The sequence below is a fragment of the Hylobates moloch genome, unplaced genomic scaffold (assembly GCF_009828535.3).
Source record: "Hylobates moloch isolate HMO894 unplaced genomic scaffold, HMol_V3 SCAFFOLD_1, whole genome shotgun sequence".
Taxonomy (NCBI): Eukaryota; Metazoa; Chordata; class Mammalia; order Primates; family Hylobatidae; genus Hylobates; species Hylobates moloch.
Window position 1 is genome coordinate 25,422,473 of NW_026652276.1, and position 21,471 is coordinate 25,443,943.

At 43.2% G+C, this 21,471-nt stretch overlaps 1 protein-coding gene across 1 annotated transcript in view; it reads right to left on the minus strand.

Moving 5' to 3' along the window:
• Positions 1 to 2,748: 2,748 nt before the first annotated feature.
• The window catches only part of SMARCAL1 (SWI/SNF related, matrix associated, actin dependent regulator of chromatin, subfamily a like 1), a 70,190-nt gene continuing 51,467 nt past the window's right edge, over positions 2,749 to 21,471 (minus strand). Inside the window, exons 13-18 of the mRNA XM_032754554.2 lie at positions 21,095 to 21,165; positions 17,717 to 17,819; positions 10,302 to 10,484; positions 8,559 to 8,659; positions 7,475 to 7,571; positions 2,749 to 3,028 (exon numbers count right to left, since the gene is read on the minus strand). Of these exons, the coding sequence (XP_032610445.1) occupies positions 2,789 to 3,028; positions 7,475 to 7,571; positions 8,559 to 8,659; positions 10,302 to 10,484; positions 17,717 to 17,819; positions 21,095 to 21,165 (795 nt within the window). The 3' untranslated portion in view covers positions 2,749 to 2,788. The remainder of the gene's footprint in view (positions 3,029 to 7,474; positions 7,572 to 8,558; positions 8,660 to 10,301; positions 10,485 to 17,716; positions 17,820 to 21,094; positions 21,166 to 21,471) is intronic.

The window sequence follows — 21,471 nt, forward strand, 5'->3', positions numbered from 1 at the left end:
AACAGACACCAAGACAGAGTTTGGGGCACAAGATAATCTATTAGGGATTAACACCTGTGAAAGGAAGGGGATGGAGCCCAGTTTGGCAGGGGGAAGAGGTGAACTGTGATATAGGCCTGCGGGAACCTTAGACAATCCAGCAGGGAGCAGGGGGAAGGGAGCAGGGAGCTCTGTGAATACTGCCTAGGACATAGTCCCTGGGCTATATGGTCTAGCTTATTGCTCCTAGGCTACAAACCTGTATAGCATGTCACTGTACTGAATATGCAGGCACTTGTAACACAATGTTAAGTATTTCATCAGAGCTGCCCCGCATCAGGCCAAAGTGGCCCAGCCTTTGTGCCCTGCCTTGCTCAGTCATGTATGCAAGCTGCCAAGAAGGGTGTGACCACAGACAAAGTGGCTTTCTGCAGACCAGTTGTGGCCAGGTAGAAGCCATCTACCAACTTCACTCCCCGCAGCTGAGCAAGTCCCTCCTTGAAGGGGATCTGGGTGGGGTGTCTCCAAGTTTGCTAGATTATCTCCCAGGCATTTCAAACTCAACAAGTCCATAACCAAACCCTTGATTTTACCCGGCTCCCCAACCTCCCCTTCCCACTCTTTCTTCTTTTACCACTTTGCTCAGGCCAAAACCAAAGTCCCAGCCTGTCTTCCACAAATGCCCATTGGTCAATGTATCTACACATATCCTTCCATCGCTCCCTTCAGAATACGTCCAGAACCCAACCACTTCTCATCTCCTCCATGGTTCAACCCATACTCAGCCACACCCCAGCACCAACCCCACGGATAGTCACAGTAGCTCCATAGCTTCCTACCTAAGCGTTCCCTCTGCCCACTTGCTCTATTTTCTGTACATGCATTGGCATGAAATATTTTTTGTTTTATTTTATTGAATAGAGGTGTTGCTATGTTGGGCCTGATAATATTTTTAAAAAATAAAAAAGGGCCAGGTGCAGTGGCTCACACCTGTAGTCCCAGCACTTTGGGAGGCCAAGGTGGTAGGATCACTTGAAGCCAGGAATTTGAGACCAGTCTGGGCAACATGAGATGCTGTGTCTCTATTTAAAAGATACATACATGATTTTATAAGTTTAAAAATATTTTTATTTATATACAATCAGATTGCCTCAGATGTCTGCTCAAAGCCATTTGGTGGCTTCCATTCATACCCAGAATTAAACCCAGATTCCTTACTGTGGCCTATGAGCCCTGCATCATTCTGTCCCTCTCAACATTATCAACTATTGCTCTTCCCTACATGACATCCTACTCCCTCATCACTCCCTAAACCAGAGCTGCCCAACACAGGAGCCACCAGTCTCATATGGCTACTGAGCACGTGAAACCTGTGGCTCGTCCAAATTGAGATGCTGCCTGTATCAAATACATTGTTTCAGACTTAGTTGAGAAAAGAGAATGTAAAATTTCTTTTTTGTTTTTTTGACAGTCTCACTCTGTTGCCCAGGCTGGACTGCAGTGGCACGATCTTGGCTCACTGCAACCTCTGCCTCCTAGGTTCAAGTGATTCTCATGCCTCAGCCTCCTGAGTAACTGGGATTACAGGCATGTGCCACCACACCTGGCTAATTTTTGTATTTTTAGTAGAAATGGGGTTTCTCCATGTTGGTCAGGCTGGTCTCGAACTCCTCACCTCAAGTGATCTGCTCACCTTGGCCTCCCAAAGTGCTGGGATTACAGGCATGAGCCACTGCACCCAGCCCAAGAATGTAAAATTTCCATTGATAATTTTTAAATATTGTTTGTAAATTGAAATAATATATTTAATATATTGGGTTAAATACATTATTAATCTTTTTTTTTTTTGAGACGGAGTTTTGCTCTTGGCTGGAGTGCAATGGCACAATCTCGGCTCACTGCAACCTCCACCTCCTGGGTTCAAGTGATTCTGCTGCCTCAGCCTCCCGAGTAGCTGGGATTACAGGCATGCGCCACCATACCAGACTAATTTTGTAATTTTAGTGGAAACGGTGTTTTTCCATGTTGGTCAGGCTGGTCCTGAACTCCTGACCTCGGGTGATCCTCCCACCTCAGCCTCCCTATATTATTAATCTTAAGTCTAAATGTTCTATTAGAAAAGTTACAATCACATATGCAGCTTGCATTACATTGCTAATGGACCACGCTGCTCTAAACCAGGGGTTGGCAAACTATGGGCAGTGGACAACTTCCAGCCCACTGTCTGTTTCTGTACGGCTGGTAAACAAGGAATGGTTTTCACATTTTTAAATGGCAGAAAAAAAAAAATTTGTGATACATGAACATTAATAAAATTCAAATTTCAGTGTCCATGTAGAGTTTTATTGGAAAAGACAACCTACAACCATTGCCTCTCCCACTGCGTAAGTTCCTCAAAGGCTCATGCTTTGTCTTTTGTTGGATGAATGACTACCAGCACTTAGGACAGTGCCTGCACAAATTAGGTGCCCTATAAATATTTGTTGAGTCACTAAATTTTAAAATTCTAGATTATGGGGACTGTGTAGGAAGGACCTCATTATTTAGAGAACATGAATTACCCACTACTATGACTTGCTGTGTCCATCCCTAAGCCAGAAGAGCGGAGGTTAAGACCCCAAGCAAGCCCACACATAATGACACAGGAATGGAAAGCTGATGCTCGGCCTGGTCTCCTGCTGAGCCTGGACACAGGCATAGGCACTGCTGCAATGGCAAGAGAAGCGCAAAATGTTTTAAAACAAAATACATTATTTTATTTTAATTCCATGATTTTAAAATGCTTTTTATTTTTTTCTTTTTGTCCCTTTTACAGGGGAGAGGTAAAACTGTCCCAATTATCAAAAAATTCAAATCTCCTTTTCTTCTGGGGACTGGCTGTCAATGAGCTTTCATCCAGGGTGTCTCCCGTGTTCTGGGAACTACTTCCAGATGTTCCTGAAGCAGTTCCTGGGTCAAAGGACTCTGCTGCTTCCAGGAGCTCCATATCACTTCCTTCTTTCTCAAAGGACTTCTGGAATAGGTCATAGATCTTCTGCTGCTTTGGGTCCTTCATCAGAGAAAGAAAACAAAAGATAAAAGGAAGAACCCAGGCTCCAACACTGATTCTCCTCCACTAGGGCTGATGGGAGAATATAAAGATGAGAGACCACACATTTTATGGTGTCAGGGAGCTACGTGATGGCAAGTGCGCATCATCTCAGCAAACCATCACTAAAGCAGCCTCATTGTTTTAGTGTCTGCCATCTTACCCTCTCCGCGCTCATAGGGTTAGGAAAAAGAAATGGTTGTGAGTGCAACAAAGAAGCTGCTCTCACGCTATAATTTACGTTGGAAATGTTTTCTCCCTTTGAACTTTCCAAATCATTATTTCAATACTGAAATAGCACCCAGGATCTCACTTCCTCCAAAGTCTTTCTCTACTAAGGGTCAGTTAAGGTGTAATTCAACTTCTAAATCTCTATTTTTAAATTTATTTTTATTTTTATAATTTTTTAAGAGATGGGATCTCACTAAATGTTGCCCAAGCTGGTCTCGAACTCCTGAGCTCAAACGATCTGCCCATGTCGGCTACCCAAAATGTTGGGATTACAGGTGTGAGCCACCATGTGCCCAGCCCCCTAGACTTCCAAATCTCTGTGTTCAGCCATGGCTTATACCTAATTTTCAAAGTGGTTGAAAAAACTTACACACATTTAACATATTCATAAGTAGATATGTGTACCTATTCTGATTACCTTAAATTACAAACAATCAAAATACCTACCAACTGCATCTATACATTGATGACAATGGTGTAGTGTTAAAACCATGCCCAGTGGATACAACCACAACACAGGATCACTATCACCCCTCTGCCGATTTTTCCTACATCTAAATTTCCAACCTTGACCATTTTTCAATCCAGAGGTATATTTCCCATATCTCCATTGACGTCCCACAGTTTCATAAAACTAAACTGGCTTAAAATCAAATGATCTTTTGGCTGGGCACAGTGGCTCTCGCCTGTAATCCCAGCACTTTAGGAGGCCAAGGCGGATGGACCGCCTGAGGTCAGGAGTTCGAGACCAGCCCAGCCAATGTGGTGAAACCCCATCTCTACTAAAAATACAAAAAATTAGCCAGACATGGTGGTGCGTGCCTGTAGTCCCAGCTACTTGGGAGGCTGAGGCACAAGAATCGCTTGAACCCGCGAGGCAGAGGTTGCAGTGAGCCATGATCACGCCACTGCATTCCAGCCTGGGTGAGTGAGACTCTGTCTCAAAAAATAAATAAATAAATAAATAAATAATAAATAAATAAAAGGCTGCTGCGAGGGCTCACACCTGTAATCCCAGCACTTCGGGACGGGAGGCCGAGGCGGGGGGATCATCTAAGCTCAGGAATTAGAGGCCAGCCTGGGCAACATGGCAAAACCCCATCTCTATCAAAAATACAGAAAATTGGCCAGGTGTTGGCAGTGTGCACCTGTAGTTCCAGCTACTCGGGAGGCTGAGATGGGGGGATCACTTGAGCCTGGGAGGCGGAGGTTGCAGTGAGCCAGGATAGTGCCACTGTACTCCAGCCTGGGTGACAGAGTGAGACCCTGTCTCTAAATAAATAAATATAAAAAATCAAATGGTCTCTCATCTCACTCCTATACTCTCAAAGCAGCTTCTCTTCCCATAAGTCTATTTCTTATAGTCTACCTGCATTCTCGTAGTCTCCCAGGTGGAAATCATCCAGGCAAACAGAGTCCTCAGCTCATGCAAGTTTGTTCCCCCGTCAGTTCCCTCCTCTCTCCTTCAGGCACCATCTTTACTTGGGCCACGTCACTTGGTACTGCATGGATTTGCAACAGCTCAGCTGCGCTTCCTGCCTCAGGCTTCTTCCCATTTCACACAGCCTACAGATATTTGCCAGCTGATTTTTACCCCAGGCTCTCCCTTAAAGATTTTTTTGTCATGTCTTTGGGCTCTGCTGTCCCTACCTCATCAAGTCTAAAGTTGCTCCCCTGGCTTTTCAGGCCTTTATAGAATTAGGTCTCAACCTACCTGGCCACTGTTCCTCACTATTCCTTAACCAAATCCCTCCACATTGGTGAAGTAGAGTTCCTTGAAAATTGATCATGACAGCCTGTCATGTAAGAACTCCAGATTATTCAATTAACCTGCACCCGAAATCTCCTAGCCTTTCAGGATCCCAGCCTTGCAGAGAGGGAAATGATATGAAAGATCATCAAGGCTGACCCCCAAATAACCCACATGTCCTCCTCCAGGATGCCCTCATCAGCCTCTTTCTGAATGACTGCAATGTCAAAGAAACGCCACCCTGCAAGGCAGCCTATTCCAAGTAGAAAAAGCTGCTAATGTGCATTTGATTATGATGATGGCAACACTGTATGCTAACTTGGGGCATGCATAATTAATTGGAAGCGAGTTCCAAGATCAGATTAATATTTCATTTCCCTTCTCAGAAGGAAGGCTATCTCAGTGAGATATAACCTCTTCTGCTTTTGTCTGCTATATTGGAAGCAACATTTTCTTTTTCTAGTAGTTGATAAAATTTTCAGCCCCATCTTAATTAAAAAATAAATTGATATAGTTATTAATCAAAATAAATATTGATAAAACTCATTTATATTACCTTGTACTTATATTTTAGGTAGAAATTCTTAACTAATTTAGAGTAAGAGAAAGGCAAGGAGGAATAAATGAGTTCAAGTGAGAATCCTTTAAAAATAGGCTTTCTTTTCTTTTTTGAGACAAGGTCTAGCTCTGTTGCCTAGGCTGAAATGCAGTGGTGTGATCTTGGCTCATTGCAACCTCTGCCTCCCAGGTTCAGGGAATCCTCCTGCCTCAGTCTCCTGAGTAGCTGGGAATATAGGCATGTGCCATCATGCCTGGCTAATTTTTGTATTTTTTTGTAGAGATAGGGGTTTCACCATGTTGCCCAGGCTGGTCTCAAACTCCTGGGCTCAAGCCATCTGCCCGCCTCAGCCTGGGATTAGAGGCTTGAGCCACTATACCTGCTCAGACTCTTTCTTTTCAAAAGGCTTATAATAACCTAGGCTCTGTTACCATTTACCATTCAGCTGAACTGGAGAGTTCTTTAAAAAGCTTAAAAATAAGGTTGTTTTAAAATTGGCTTATTAACTATATATGTCTGAAAGAATAATTTGCAGTCTGCATTTAAAAATATGATCTGAGTCTTATTTATCCCAATATTTAGCAAATAAATTCTTGCAAAGAAAGAATTTATTTGCTAAATAAATGTAAGTGAATGAGCAGATCCACAGAGTCTTAAGTCTTAGTGTCAACGATAAGATTTAACTCAACTTCTTATTTTTTTAAGCTTTTTAATTTCTTTCTCTTTTTTTTTTGAGGCAGGCTCTTGCTCTGTTGCCCAGTGTAGAGTACAGTGACCATCATGGCTAACTACAGCCTTGACCTCCTAGGCTCAAGTGATCCTCACCTTTTCCTCCCGAGTAGCTGGGACTACAGGTGTGCACCACCACGCTTGGCCTAACTCAATTTCTGATGGTGATTTCACAGGAAGGAGGAGGTGCTTCACTTTCCTGATAAGCTACCCTAAGGCCCCTTTCTGCATGAGGCTCAGACCTGCTTCAAACTCTCCTGGCAGAAACAATTCAACCACGAGCTGTGCTCGAGGAGGGCATACTCCTAGTTTTCACCTTCTGGCCAACAATCCAAGCTGGGGAAGGAAAACAAGCTTTTTGAAGGCTCTGGGTCTCTTGCTCCCTCCATTGTGTTTCACTGAAATGGGGGAGGAAGAGTCTGTGGCAGCCACTGGGCTGGAGCACTGAGGCCAGGCAGGCATGATGGGCCCAGGGCTGTCCTGTCCAGAGGCAACAGCCTTCCCCCTCAGCACCTTTGACAAGGCCTGCCTGATCATGGAGGGATGCCTCTTATACTCCTTTACAACAAGGGGCTGAGCTCAAAGGAGGAATGCTGGGCCAAGTCAGGAAGCCTTCTTCCTTGGGCTGGCTTCACATGCCCTGTGACTTTGTGCAAACCTACTACACTGCCATGTCTCAGTTTACCCCTCTATCAAGTGGGGAGACACTGAGAATAATTAAAATGACAGAAGGGAAAATATATTCTATGAAGCCAGTACCCTATTTTAAACATTCCCCATTCTGTGCTGGGGACGCATTCCTGTGGCAGCCCTCTGTGTGGTGTTGCTGTGTACTTTTTGAAACAATTCAACATTTGCCATGGGGAGTTTTGTCAGTTTCTAATGGCCTGCTGGAAGAGGCAGCATTCAGAGCCTGTGCGGGAATGTCAGCAGCTGTAGGAGCTAATGCCATCACTTCCCCATAAAGCGATGCATGCATGGTTCAACTGAGAATGACTGCAGGCCATTGTTTTCAGCTCTGGGGCTGGGGGAGGTCCCTAGGAGTGATTCACATCCTCCCACTCAGGACCCAAAGACTTGGCAGACAGCTTAATGCCTCCCTCTGCTCCAGGGGTGAAGAGCCATGTGCTGGCATTACCTTGTAGAGGTGATCAGTGGATTCTGTCATTTCTGAAAAATTGGTCTCAGAAAGCCCGGCTTCCGCCAGAACTTTAATCTTCTCTTGAATCAGGGGCCTTTTGGGGAGAAATGAGCTGCAGTGAATACAACCTGCACAGAACCACCGGACTAATGAAAATGAGGCCACCCTCCTTGTTCTTATGGGGCAACGGCTTGTTTACGGTTTCACATCTTTGCATCTCTGCAAACACCCATCTTGAAAAATTTGCCCCCCTCTCATTTGTAAAAACTCCAATTTAAGGCTAAGAATATCATCAGGTTCAATATTCTTTCTAATGGAAGATGTGTAGGAAATAAACGCTGCCTCATTACAACATAATTTTGAATCTGGTGGTGTTATAAGCTGCCCAATTAACAAATCCACTAAACAGAGGGAAGTAGGAGTGACCCACACACATTGCAAAGGGAAGACTCCTTAGTCATAAGGCTGGAAACAGAGACAAGCAGTGGAAGCGAATGAGATAATCAAGAAATTTAATATCAGGAAGGGGGAGATAAGGGGAAGAAGCTTTTTGAGATTTTTCACTTAGTTAACAGACAGAAAACCCCAGGTTGAAAATCTTACTCCAGCTCTGCTAACGAAGTACACTACATGGTCCAGGGTAAGCCACTTTCTCCCTGTGGTCCGGCAGCAGCAATGTAAGATGTGCCCACCAGATAAATGCACATCATAAGAGGTAAAAGACTGTCACCCTGTCCTAACAAATGCCTTCACAGCTGGGAACAGGGTGTTTTACAAACTAAATTCCATCTACATTTTGTCATAATCGGCACCTCTCCCTGCCTCAGACCAGCAGCAAAAGGAGCCACAACCCCTTATTGCTATAAGATTCCGCATGCACCCTGCAAGCCACCAGTGAATGCTAGTGAGGGAGGCCAAATATGGTCATGATGAAAGCAAGAGGGCATTACTAGTCAACTTTCTATAGATCCTTAAAGACCTTACTTAGCAAAAGCAGAAGCACTTTGGGAGCAAAGTAAACATATCATCAGTTTCCACCCTTGCTCGACTGCAACTGCCAGGCCACCCAGCCAAACCATACCAAAGGTAGTCATCAGCTGTGCCCTTTGCCACGAGGTAGTGAATGCCCACGGAGCTGGTCTGTCCAATGCGGTGCACGCGGTCCTCAGCCTGGATCAGCACCTGTATGTCCAGGAATCGAGACGGGCAGGTAAAGGCCTGAAGCAGTTCCATCCACCATAGCAGGTAGCCTCTCCACCCCATTTCCAGCCCCACCACAACCCTCCCTCCGCAAAGCACTGCACTGTCTCAGACCTAGAAATAACCTGCATTTCACCAACTCAGACCTACAAATGACCTGCCACTTTAACAAAAGAGAGAACCCAAAACAGCCCTGGTTGGGGAATTGGAATCTGAAGCAGAAGATCTGCGGGTGGCTGTTCAGTGCTGGGCACTGAGCTAGGTGCTGTGAATGAAGAGGCACAGGCTCTGCCATCAGGCTGCATGGGGAGGGGCTGGTGATGGAGGCCTGCATGCTTCCATTTCTTCTCTGTGTGAAATAAAAAGTTATCTTCTAAATAAATAAAAACATCACACACAAGGGAGAGGCTATCCATGATTTGGGCGTAGGGTGGTGGTTTAATATAGTGGTAAGCCTTATAATAAATACTTAAGAGCTGGGCGTGGTGGCTCACGCCTGTAATCCCAGCACTTTGGGAGGCCAAGGCAGGCAGATTGCTTTAGCCCAGGAGTTCCAGAACAGCTTGAGCAACATGGTGAAACCCCATCTCTACAAAAAATACAAAAATTAGTCAGGCATGGAGGTGTGGTCCCCTGCTACTCAGGAGGCTGAGGTGGGAGGATCACCTGAGCTGGGGAAATCAAGGCTGCAGTGAGCCAGTAAGTCCCTGCAGTCCAGCCCGGGTGACAGAGCAAGACCCTGTCTCAAAAAAGGAAAAGAAAACACCACCTAACATCATGAGCATTACTTCTTGTATAAAATGGCTTCACCCTCAAGGTCTACCCATTATTAATGTACTCCCTCATGTGTAGCCAACAAAAGCCACAAATTATTAAATATTATATAAATATTACAGGGGATATAACTTTTCTGGAGATTACCAGAAAAATTTAAGAGTTCAAACAAATGTCTTATCTCTGCCCTCAGTTGGTCAGGTGAGGCCAATGGTGGTGTCCAGGAAACCCTCACTGCTGTCACTCTGCGTGAGGTCCATTGTTAAAGCAGCTCACATGATGGCTACTAAAGGGGGCACAGGCTGGAACGTGAGGCCTGGGCTGCAACCTGGTGCCACCACGTGCCCCTCTTCAGTTATGGTAGTGCAGTCCTGCCTCACCCCTTGAGCTCTCGGTGCCCTAACTTCCTCCTATGAGACATGAAGTCAAGATTCCTTCTAGCCCTGGAAGACTTCAACCTTCCCGTTGATAAAATGGAGTGGATAATCCTACAGGTTGCTGTGAACATCTAGAAACCAGCCAATCGCCTGGCGCAGTGGCTCACTCCTGTAATCCCAGCTACTTGGGAGGCTGAGGCAGGGGAATCACTTGAACCCAGGAGGCGGAGGTTGCAGTGAACTGAGATCACGCCACTGCACTCCAGCCTGGGTGATAAGAGACTCTGTCTCAAAAAAAGAGAAAAAGAAACTAGCCAATCAACACAGAAGTGCTTAAAGGAAGTGAAAACTGACTTGTGGGAAGTATAATGAATGGATAAAAAGGAAACCACTTTCCGCGACCGACACTCGCTGCTTCCTGCCCACAGCCATGAGCATGCCTGGGGGGTATCCAAGTCTTCTGCGTCTCTTACCCCTGGGTTCCAAAACAGCTCAGCGAACACCACCAGGTCGGCCGAGGAGAAGGTGAGGCCCATATTGGCAGCGGTGATGGACAGCACGGCCACGGCATGCCTCTCCGACAGTTGGAACTGCTGGCACAGGTCTTCCCGCTCAGCTGATGAGGTGGAGCCGTCGATGCGGATGTGCTGCACGTGCTGCAGGAACAAGGGGCAGAAGCAAGGTGGGCAACAGCCCCGGGGGCTTCTGAGCAAACCACACCCAGCCATAGCTCGAGCACAGAACCAGGTTCCAGCTCAGCAGAGGCCCCTGCCTTCAGGGCTTTTCTTTTCAAATTGAAATTGGTATTGAGATGATTGCTTATACTCAGGTGCCATTGTAAGAAATAATACAGAGATCCCTCTTAGGCCTTTGCCCAGTTTCCTGCAATGGTAACATTCTATAAGAACTATAGTATAATACCGCAGCCAGGATGCTGACTTCTATACAATCCACTGATCTTCAGATTTCTTGTTTTACTTGTATGTGTGTGTTCTACACAATTTTATCACCTGTGTAGGTTTTCATATATTCACCTCCAATGTCAAGATACTCAACAATTCCAACATTGCAAGGATCCTTTTACCTCCCTCCTCTTTCCATGGTCCTTAGCTCCTGATAGCCACCAATCTGACCTGCATTTCTAAAAAAATTTTTTTTCTTTTTCTTTTTTAAGATGAAGTTTTACTCTTGTCACTCAGGCTGGAGTGCAGTAGCGTGATCTTGGCTCACGGCAACCTTCGCCCCCCGGAGTTCAAGCGATTCTCCTGCCTCAGCTTCCCAACTAGGTGGGATTACAGGCACGCACCACCACATCTGGTTAATTTTTGTATTTTTAGTAGAGGCGGGGTTCCACTATGTTGGCCAGCCTGGTCTCAAACTCCTGATTTCAGGTGATCCGCCTGCCTCGGCCTCCCAAAGTACTGGGATTACAGGCATGAGCCACTGCACCTGGCCAATTTTTTTTTTTTTTTTTTCAAGAATGCACTATAGGCCAGGCACAGTGGCTTACACCTGTAATCCCAGCACTCTGGGAGGCCAAGGCAGGTGGATCACCTGAGGTCAGGAGTTCGAGAACAGCCTGGCCAACACGGCGGAACCCCGCCTCTACTAAAAATACAAAAATTAGCCAGATGTGGTGGTGCGTGCCTGTAATCCCACCTAGTTGGGAGGCTGAGGCAGGAGAATCACTTGAACCCGGGAGGCAGAGGTTGCAGTGAGCCAAGATGGCACCACTGCACTCCTGCCTGGGTGACAGTGACAGAGCGAGACTCTGTCTCAAAAAAAAAAAAAAAAAAGAATGCTATACAAATGTTATACAAATTGCACAGCATATAACCTTTTGGAATGGGCCTTTGCATTCAGCATTCTCTGGAGATTCATCCAAGTTGTTACCTGTATCAATAATTTTCTCCTTTTTATTGTTGAGAAATAGCCCACGGTATGGACATACCATAGTTTCACCATCCATCTGTTGAAGGACATCTGAGTTGATTCCAATTTGGGGCTACTACAAATAAAGCTGCTATGAACATTTGTGTACAAGTTTTTCTGTTAACCTAAGTTTTCATTTCCCAAAGAAAAATGCTCGAAAGTCAATTGTTGTGTTGTATGGTAACTGCATGTTTACTTTAGCTATTTTCTTTTAGATGGCATTTATTTATTCTTGCTAGTGATAAACATGATAAGGAAAATAAAAACATTTAGTAATCTAACCAATCTACTTTTTCCTGTCTCTTTTTTTGATGTGTATGGTATATATATCTTTTAAATAAAAAGTTTTATATCCCGTTTTCCCCCAATAAAACGTATTGTAAGTAAAACTGTATTATTAAGTGTTCTAAAATATAATTTTTAATGGCCCTTTGTCATTAGGCAGCAACAGCATAATTTAACCATTCTATTTCTGCAGATTTAGGGGTCTCAAATTTTTCCTAAAAGGATATGTTGGTAAATGTCCATCAACAAGTGAACAGATGACGTACAATGGGATGTTATTCAGCACTAAAAGGGAGTGAACATCTGCAGGTCTAGATAACCAAAAAAGAAAAAAAAAAAAGGAAAACCAAAGAGTGAACACTAAAAAGGAACGAGACACACAACAACACGGATAAATCTCAAAAAAAAAAAAAAAAAAGTACATCCTGAATGTCCTTTTCTCCACATTTATATTCCATTATATTCCATATTTATATAAAATTCTGAAAAACTGCAAACTAATCCTCAGTGACAGACAGTAGACCAGAGGTTGCTTGAGGATGGGAGGGTGAGGGAAGGGGCAGGAGGGAGTGATTACAAAGGGACACGAGAAAACTCTGGGGGCGGGGGCAGCGGGTGGCAGATATGTTTCCTATCTTGATTCTTATAAAATTGTACACATTATGTGCAGTTTACTGCATGTCAATTATACCTCAATAATGCTATTAAAATGGAAAGTTTGTAAGAGGATGCCAATTTTTGGTGATTTTCTTAGATTGGACTACAAACCAAAGTACGATAGCAAAAAGAAAAAACTTAATTTAAGGCTCCTGATATTATTGCCAAATTGCTTTCCAATAACTAATGTATTAGCATGTCCATCTTGGTACACTTTCAGCAACAGTGAGCACCACACATTTTTAAAACCTCTACTGACTTGATGGGGTAAAAAAAAAAAAAATCTTTATTTTTCACTAACTTGATTACTAGTGAAATTGGGTGTTTTTGTATCTTTTAATTGGCTATTGGTGTCATTTCTTTGATGAACTATCTATTTATACAGGTTGCCCTTTTTTTTTTTTCCTACTGGGAGTTAGGAAATACCTTTACATGTAAAAACCATTATTTGTATGTCACAGAGGTGGCTAATAGTTTCCCTAGCTTATTTCCTTCTATTAATTTTCTGTTGTTTTCTAAATGCTCCTTTATTTTTAAAAACATAATTTTTCTTATTATAAAAATAATACACACTCATTGCAAAAATACAGAAAAACTAAAAAGATAATGACTACTTAGAGATAATCATCATTAACGTACTGGTATATATTAATCAGGCTTTTTTCTATGGATGACTATTTTGTTTATTTTATTTATCTTATTTTTGAGACAGAGTCTTGTCTTTCACCCAGGCTGGAGTACAGTGGCAGGATCTCGGCTCACTGCAGCCGCTGCCTCCCAGGTTCAAGCAATTCTCGTGTCTCAGCCTCCCAACTAGCTGGGATTACAAGCAAGCATCACTATGCCCAGCTAATTTTTGTATTTTTAGTAGAGATGCGGTTCTGCCACGTTGTCCAGGCTGGTCTAGAATTCCTAACTTCAGGTGATCTGCCCGCCTCAGTCTCGCAAAGTGCTGGGATTACAGGCGTGAGCCACCGCGCCCGGACAACATGACAATTTTTAAAAATTATTATACATACAACAGCTTTTTGTCCATAGTATGGACATCTTCTGATAGCAATATATACTAACCAGATACCAAGACCTTCAATTTTGGAGTTTCTTCAGGTTCTTATAGGGTTCAATGATCTCCAAAGTTAGGAACCACTGATCAATATTATATTTTATGGCTGAATGGACTATAATTTATTTAATAGTATATCTGTTGATAAAAACTTAGATTTTTAATTATTGAATATTATAAACAGCATGCCTAATATTCTCATTTATAAATCTGACTAGTCTGATGATTTCCTTAGGATAAATTCCTAGAAGTGAAATTTGAAAAACTGAGTGCACGCCTTAAGTTACTGTCAAACTGCCCTCCAAAAATGTAACAAATGTACAAGAGAATCATAACCACCGTGGGCCGGGCATGGTGGCTCACGCCTGTAATCTTAGCACTTTGGGAGGCCAAGATGGGTGGATCACCAGAGGCCAAGAGTTTGAGACCAGCCTGGCCAACACAGTGAAACCTTGTCTCTACTAAAAATACAAAGATTAGCTGGACGTGGTAGCAGGCACCTGTAGTCCCAGCTACTCGGGAGGCTGAGGCAGGAGAAATGCTTGAAGCCAGCAGGCAAAGGTTGCAGTCAGCTGAGATTGCACCATTGCACTCCAGCCTGAGTGACAGAGCAAAAACTCCACCTCAAAAAAAAAAAAAAAAAAAAAAAATTAATCACTGTGTATATGTCACAGAAAAAATCCATGTGTTTAGGTAATTCAAATCAATTTTTCCTTTGTAATTTCTTTGTTTTTATGCTTAGAAAGTCATTCTCCACCCAGTGATCAGCTATTGTTCATTGGTATTTTCTTCTAATACTTTATGGTTTCAAGGATCTTTGATTCACCTGGAATTTAATATAGCAAACAGTGAGGTAAGGTTTCATCTACCCTCCCCACCCCCCAATTATTTAGGAAATTATCCAAACTTTGTTGAAGAAATTGAAAACGGATTTGTGACAATTCCTTGATCATGTATTTGCTTTCCGTTTATGGTAAAGGGTTATCTATTCTATTCCACCATCTGGCCATCTCTCTGGGGACAGCATGGCTGAATTTTAATTATTGGTGTTTTATAATAGATTTTAATATTTAATATCTGAAGGGACAAGTCTTCCAACATTGCTCTTCTTTTTCATAGTTGTTTAGATATCGCTGCCTTTTTTTTTTTTTTTTTTGAGATGTTCTTGGGAGTAACAATATAAAGTTCCCTTTAGAAAATCCAACTGGAGGCTGGGTGCAGTGGCTAATGCCTGTAATCCCAGCACTTTGGTAGGATGAGGCAAAAGAATTGCTTGAGCCCAGTTCTAGACAAGCCTGGGCAACATGGCAAGACCCTGTCTCTACACAAAAATTAAAAAATTTGCAAGGTATGATGGTACATTCCTGAGGTCCCAGCTACTGGGAAGGCTCAGGCAGGAGGATCACTTGAGCCTAGGAGGCTTCAGTGAGCAGTGTTCATGCCACTGAACTCTAGTGTGGGAGATAGAGTGAGACTCTGCCTCAAAAAAAAAAAAAAGATCTAGTTGGAGTTTTTATTAGAATTCAATTAAACCAGCTGGGCCTGGTGGCTCACACCTGTAATCCCAGCATTTTGAAAGGCTGAAGTGGGTGGGTCACTTGAGGCCAGGAATTCGAGACTAACCTGGCCAACATGGTGAAACCCCATCTCTACTAAAAAAAATGCAAAAAAATTAGCTGGGCATGGTGGTGCGCACCAGTAATCCCAGCTATTCGGGAAGCTGAGGCATGAGAATCTCTTGAACCCAGGAGGCGGAGGCTGTAGTGAGCTAAGATGAAGCCACTGCACTCCAGCCTGGGCAATGGAGTGAGACCCCCTCCCCAACAAAATAAATTTAAAAGATAAAAAGATAACTGATAAAACATTAATATCCAGAATTTATAAAGAATTTTCCTAAATCAATAAGAAAGAAACAATCCAACAGAAAAACAGGCAAAGGATACAAACAGAATATTCACAGGAGGCAGCTAAAATGGCCATAAATAAATAAATAAATAAAATGATACACATTTTACTGGTAGTCAGGGAAATGCAAATTAGAGCAAGAATGAGATGATATTTCATTTCTCTGGATTGGTAAAATTAAAAAGTCAGATAATACCAGTGTTAATGGGCACACAGAACAGCAGGAACCCTTATATGTTGTTAATGAGATTATAAATGTGAATGACCACCTTGGAGAGCAATTTGACACCACTTAGTATGAAGATGAGCCTATTTAATAACCATGCAACAGCATGACTGAATATGCTTCCCCTACACAAAGCACATACACAAGGCATGAAGAAATGCATAGATACAAACATACACCTACTGTAATATTCACACGATAGCAACCATCAGCAGGAGAATGGATAAACTGCAGTATAGCTATCCAATGAGATACCATTCCACAGTTACAGTGAATGAACTACACGTGTAATGCAGTATAAAGAAATCTCCATTGGGAGGCTGAAGCGGGCGGATCACGAGGTCAGGAGATCGAGACCATCCTGGCTAACACATGGTGAAACCCTGTCTCTACTAAAAATACAAAAAAATTAGCTGGGCATGGTGGCGGGCGCCTGTAGTCCCAGCTTCTCTGGAGGCTGAGACAGGAGAATCACTTGAACCCGGGAGGTGGAGCTTGCAGTGAGCCAAGATCACACTACTGCACTCGAGCCTGGGCGACAGAGCGAGACTGTCTCAAAAAAAGAAAAAGGAAATCTCTAAAACAATGCTGAGAAAAAAGTAAGTTGCAAGATAATTACTCCGTGCTGTCATTTATTTTAAATTTTTAAAAATATGCAAAAAGGAGACGATAAATTGCTTATGGATACATACTCCTAGAATATAGTATGACAACATGGAGGGCAAGGATACCCATTGCCTTCATAATAGTGATGTTATTGCTGGAGAGATGGAAGGGGAATAGAGTTAGAATACTGAGGGGACCTAAGTATTTTATTATTAAAAAGATAAACCTTCAGGCCGGGTGTGGTGGCTCATGCCTGTAATACAAGCACTTTGGGAGGCCAAGGTAGGTGGATCACTTGAGGCCAGGAGTTCAAGACCAGCCTGGGCAACACGGTGAAACCCCATCTCTACTAAAAATACAAAAATTAGCCAGGCGAGGTGGTGTGGTCCCAGCTACTTGGGAGGCTGAGGCACTTGAACCTGAGAAGCGGAGGCTACAGTGAGCTGAGATCCTGCCACTGCACTCCAGTGTGGGCAACACAGCAAGACTCTGCCCCAAAATAAAAAAACTAAAAAAAACCTTGAAATAAATACAGTGGAACTTTTCATTTATTAAATCTGGGTGGGAGATACATGGGTGTTTGCTGTATATTTCTCTGTACTCTTAATGTACATTCAAATATTATATAAATATAAACGATGAGGGAAGACAAAGAGCAATTTACAGCCTTAAATTTAACCAAAAATGAAAAGGGGATGAAATGTGTTCAGTTTTCATAAACATCCTTGGAAATCCTTCTAGATCCCTTTTGTTCAATTTCAGGAGAGCCATAAAACTCTCTACTAACGTCTGCACACTGCCATGTGCAATTAATAAAAGTGCTTTGACAGTGCTAAGCAGGAATGAAAGGAAGGAAAAAAGGAAAACATTCACATAAATACTTGTCTCCATACAAAAGGACAATTTTGCTATCTCCTCTCTTGCCAACTTTGTAATTATTTATGCAGAATAATGGAACAGCCCCTGGGAGAAGTTCCTAAAGCAATACTCCTGGGATATCTATTTGGAGCATGGAGGAAGTTAAAATGACATGGCTGGGGAAACATTTTGACCCCACTGTGGTTCTATAAGCAAGAAGAACTCTTCTTCAGAAAGTCTTCAGCAATGCTTCCAGAAGCTATCGGTCTCACTTTGCTTGGCTCTGACCTAAGCCTGCTCAGAACAACTTTGTACGTGGCAAAAGTAGCCCATGGTGAATTTCAAAGGGAGCTCACCTTTCTCTCAAGCTCTTGTGTAATTGCGTCCAGGACCACCTTATGGTGTGCAAACACTAGAAACTTCTCTCTTCCACTTTCCAGTAGGTCCAAGATATATTCACTGCATTTGACAATGACAACAAAACAGATTAAACATATACTCCTTATGTTTTATGTGTCTCTGGTATGTTACTGAAACATTCTTATTATCTGGGATCATAGAAGATGATCAACAGTTTTCACTTTACCTCCGACTATCATTATAATGTGTTTTAAATACAAATTAGTGTCCCCTGTAGATCTCAAAACACTTAGGGAGGGGACTAAGGAATTAATGACAGTACACAAATTTCTAGAAGCTAAATATTGAGACATACATAATACTAAAGAGACATTCCAGGAAGGATCTCCAGCTCCTCCCACTTTAGACCTCAAATGACAGGGCCAGTAGTTAAGTCAGTTAATTCTCTTCCAAGGCAGAGGACTATGGAGAGAAGGTTCTCATTTGTTTGGCTTCCCTTTAATTTACATCTCTCTTCCATCCACTGTGTTTTTTCTTAGCTTCCCACCCTTATTTTTTTTTTTTTTTTGAGACTGAGTTTCGCTGTGTTGCCCAGGCTGGAGTGCAGTGCTGAAATCTCGGCTCACTGCAACCTCCACCTCCTGGGTTCAAGCAATTCTCTTGCCTCAGCCTCCTGAGTAGCTGGGATTACAGGTGTGTACCACCACGCCCAGCTAATTTTTGTATTTTTAGTAGAGATGGGGTTTCACCATGTTGGCCAGGCTGGTCTCAAACTGCTGATCCCAAGTGATTTGCCCACCTCGGCCTCCCAAAGTGCTGAGATTACAGGCATGAGCCACCACACCCAGCAAGCTTCCCAACTCTTATCTTTCGCTTGGCCTTAAGGTAGCTACCCTCAGGGAGCAGTGGGGTGGGAAGTCATCAGGTTAACAGACCCTGGCTAGGTCCCCCTCTCCCCTGGTAGCTCCCTGAAGAGGGAGCACAATCCCAAAGAAGAGGTAAGCCCAGTACAGGCAAGTGAGCTCCTTCGCTGAGGCCATCGCCAGTCATGGGTGCGTCTGGACAGGGAACAGACTCTGCCTTCCTTAAAGAAGGATATGTCTCAGGTGGGGGAAAGGTATGTGGACTCCCCTGTAAACATCCAAGAGTCATTTCAAACAACACTATGACTGACCAGGGCACCAGATTTGAGTTCAATTTGTGAATTGTTGATACTAATAGAATTCACTTTAATTATTTTGAGAGACATAAAATTTGCCATGATATAAGCAAAAAAGTTTACGGCTACGGCATCAAAAAGTCACAAGGCCACAAAATCCACTTGGTGAGCTCATAAAAACCACAGGCCCCAATTTTCCTAATGCCTCTTTCCCCTCTATATCTCATACACAGCTTTGTTGTTCTATAACCTTCTACAAGTTCCTAGGCTGGAAATATCTGCCTAGCACAATAACCTTGGCTTTTATATTAAAAGATGCCCATTAAAATGAAAAAACAAACAACAGCAAAAAAAGAAAAGAAAAATAACTAGCTGAGGAAATTGGGGTTTTGAAGACGTACAATCTAATTTCCACTTACTAACTGTGTGACTCTGAGGTCCAGAGAGTCATAGATTTACTCAGTGTTTGCATTTTTAAAAATGGAGCCGGTGTGACTTACATGATCTCACAAAGATGCTGTAAATGTGAAATGAGTTCACAGGTGTAAAAAATGTTTGGAAACTACAAAGCACTACACAATTTATTGTATAACAGAATTTTGAGAAAGTATGTATAAGGTATGACCAAAGTTTATTTATGAGGTGGTAGAAAGACTTAAAATTTCTAAGGGAAATGGGTGGCTCTGGGCGCAGCATTTGAAGAGAGGCACCTAGTGGACTCTGAATTTTGCAGGTCCTGAGCTGGCTGAGGGAGCAAGGGAGAAATGCACATCCTTGCCATCTGTTATTCCACAGCACATGAGAAATGGGTCAGCGGGGGCAACTCTGATGTATTTCTGGGAGAAAAGTTTCCAGGCCATAAAAACCACATCTGGAGTTCATTAGCTCTGTAACAGGGTCATAAATGAAAAGGGCAGTGCCCAGGAAGTGAAGGGGAGAGGCCAGCCCTGGGCAGTCTTTCCAGGGGGCATTGCAGATCGAGTGGTGTAGGGAACTGTCTTGCCACAGCGGAGGGGGTGGAGACGTAGGTGGGCCAAGTACGAGGATGGGGCAGATATGTTTCTTAATTTATCCCCAGATCTCAGTCCCCACAGCCAGTCTGGCACCACTCAGCCCTACGGAATCCATTCTCATTGTAATTTCATCAGTTGGACCATTATCCTGCCAGAGCATCACATGAATGTTAAACAAAAAAAAAATCAGGCAAACTGCACGTCATTAGAATTGCCAGGTTTCTACCCAGTGATATTTAAATAGGAGTGGGTTTTTCTCTAAGAAAGGCATACAATTGAGATTTTGTCATGAATAATTCTAAGAACAGAAATTATTACTTTAGCTTTAGTTTACAAGGTGGAAATAGAACTAGGTGTGACAATGCCCATATGCCCATATCTTTTGAACAAACTTTGACATTTGTCTTTTTATTTAGGTAAGTAATGGATGACAATTCCTGACCTTGGGGAAGACCCAAGTATCCCCATAAGGCAGCTTTTCCTTCTAATTTTTTTCCCCTAAAGGCAAATGATCACAATTCTCCTAGAAAAACTCTCCCTTTTAGTGTTGGGGACAACCCCACCCTCCTTTTAAGGAGCAGCAGCTCCAGCCTACTTGGCTCAAGACAGGATCTCTTAGAGAACCAGGTACATCCTAGTAGTCGCTCCAGTTACCGGCCAACTTATGCCTTGTGTGTAATTAAGGGCAGGGTGCCCTAAACTTTTACTTTTTTCATTTTTCCCTTGAGACAGGGTTTTAGTCTCTTGCTTAGGCTGGAGTGCAGTGGCAGCATCTTAGCTCATTGCAGCCTCGGCCGTCCTCCCTCCCAAGCAATCCTCCCTCCTCAGCCTCCTGAGTAGTTGGGACCACAGGTGCATGCCACCATGCCCAGCTAATTCTGTTCATTTTTTGTAGAAATGGGGTCTCACTATGTTGTCCAGGCTGGTCTCAAACTCCTGGACTCAAGCAATCCTCCCACCTTGGCCTCCCAAAGTGCTGGGATTACAGGCGTGAGCCTGGCCCCTAAACTTTATTTTCAAGGCAGCTATAATTCTACTCTCTGATCATCTGTTTTATTTTTTCCTTCCTCAACAAAAGGCACATTTAATAATCTCTGGTCATTTCTTAGAGGCAGTAAAATCATTCAGGCAGAATAAAGTAATAAGTTTTGTTTTTTTTTAAAGATGAGAGAGAGAGAGGTCGACACTTCATGACCACTTACATGACAGATGGGATTTTAGCTTCAGCTGTTCTGTTGAAGAAGAGAATGAGGGCGTCTTTCTGCTGCTGTTTCTGTTGAAAGATAAGTTAAGAATGTTAAGTGCCCCAGTCTGAGAACTCTGGGATGAGTGGATCTAATTATTGCTCCTATGTGCTTTACAAATCTCAACCATCCATCACCAGAGTCAGGAGACCCTGGTGCTGACAATGATTCCCCTTTCACTTTGGCCAAGTCAGAAGAACTGCCTGGGTCGGGTTTTGTCCTCAGAGACGGCATTAGAGCTACTCTGCCATTGTCCAAGAACTGTTGCAAGAATCCAAGAGGCAAGGAATACAAAAGCTCCTTGGAAAAGCATTTCGGGTAGGGCTTCACCATAT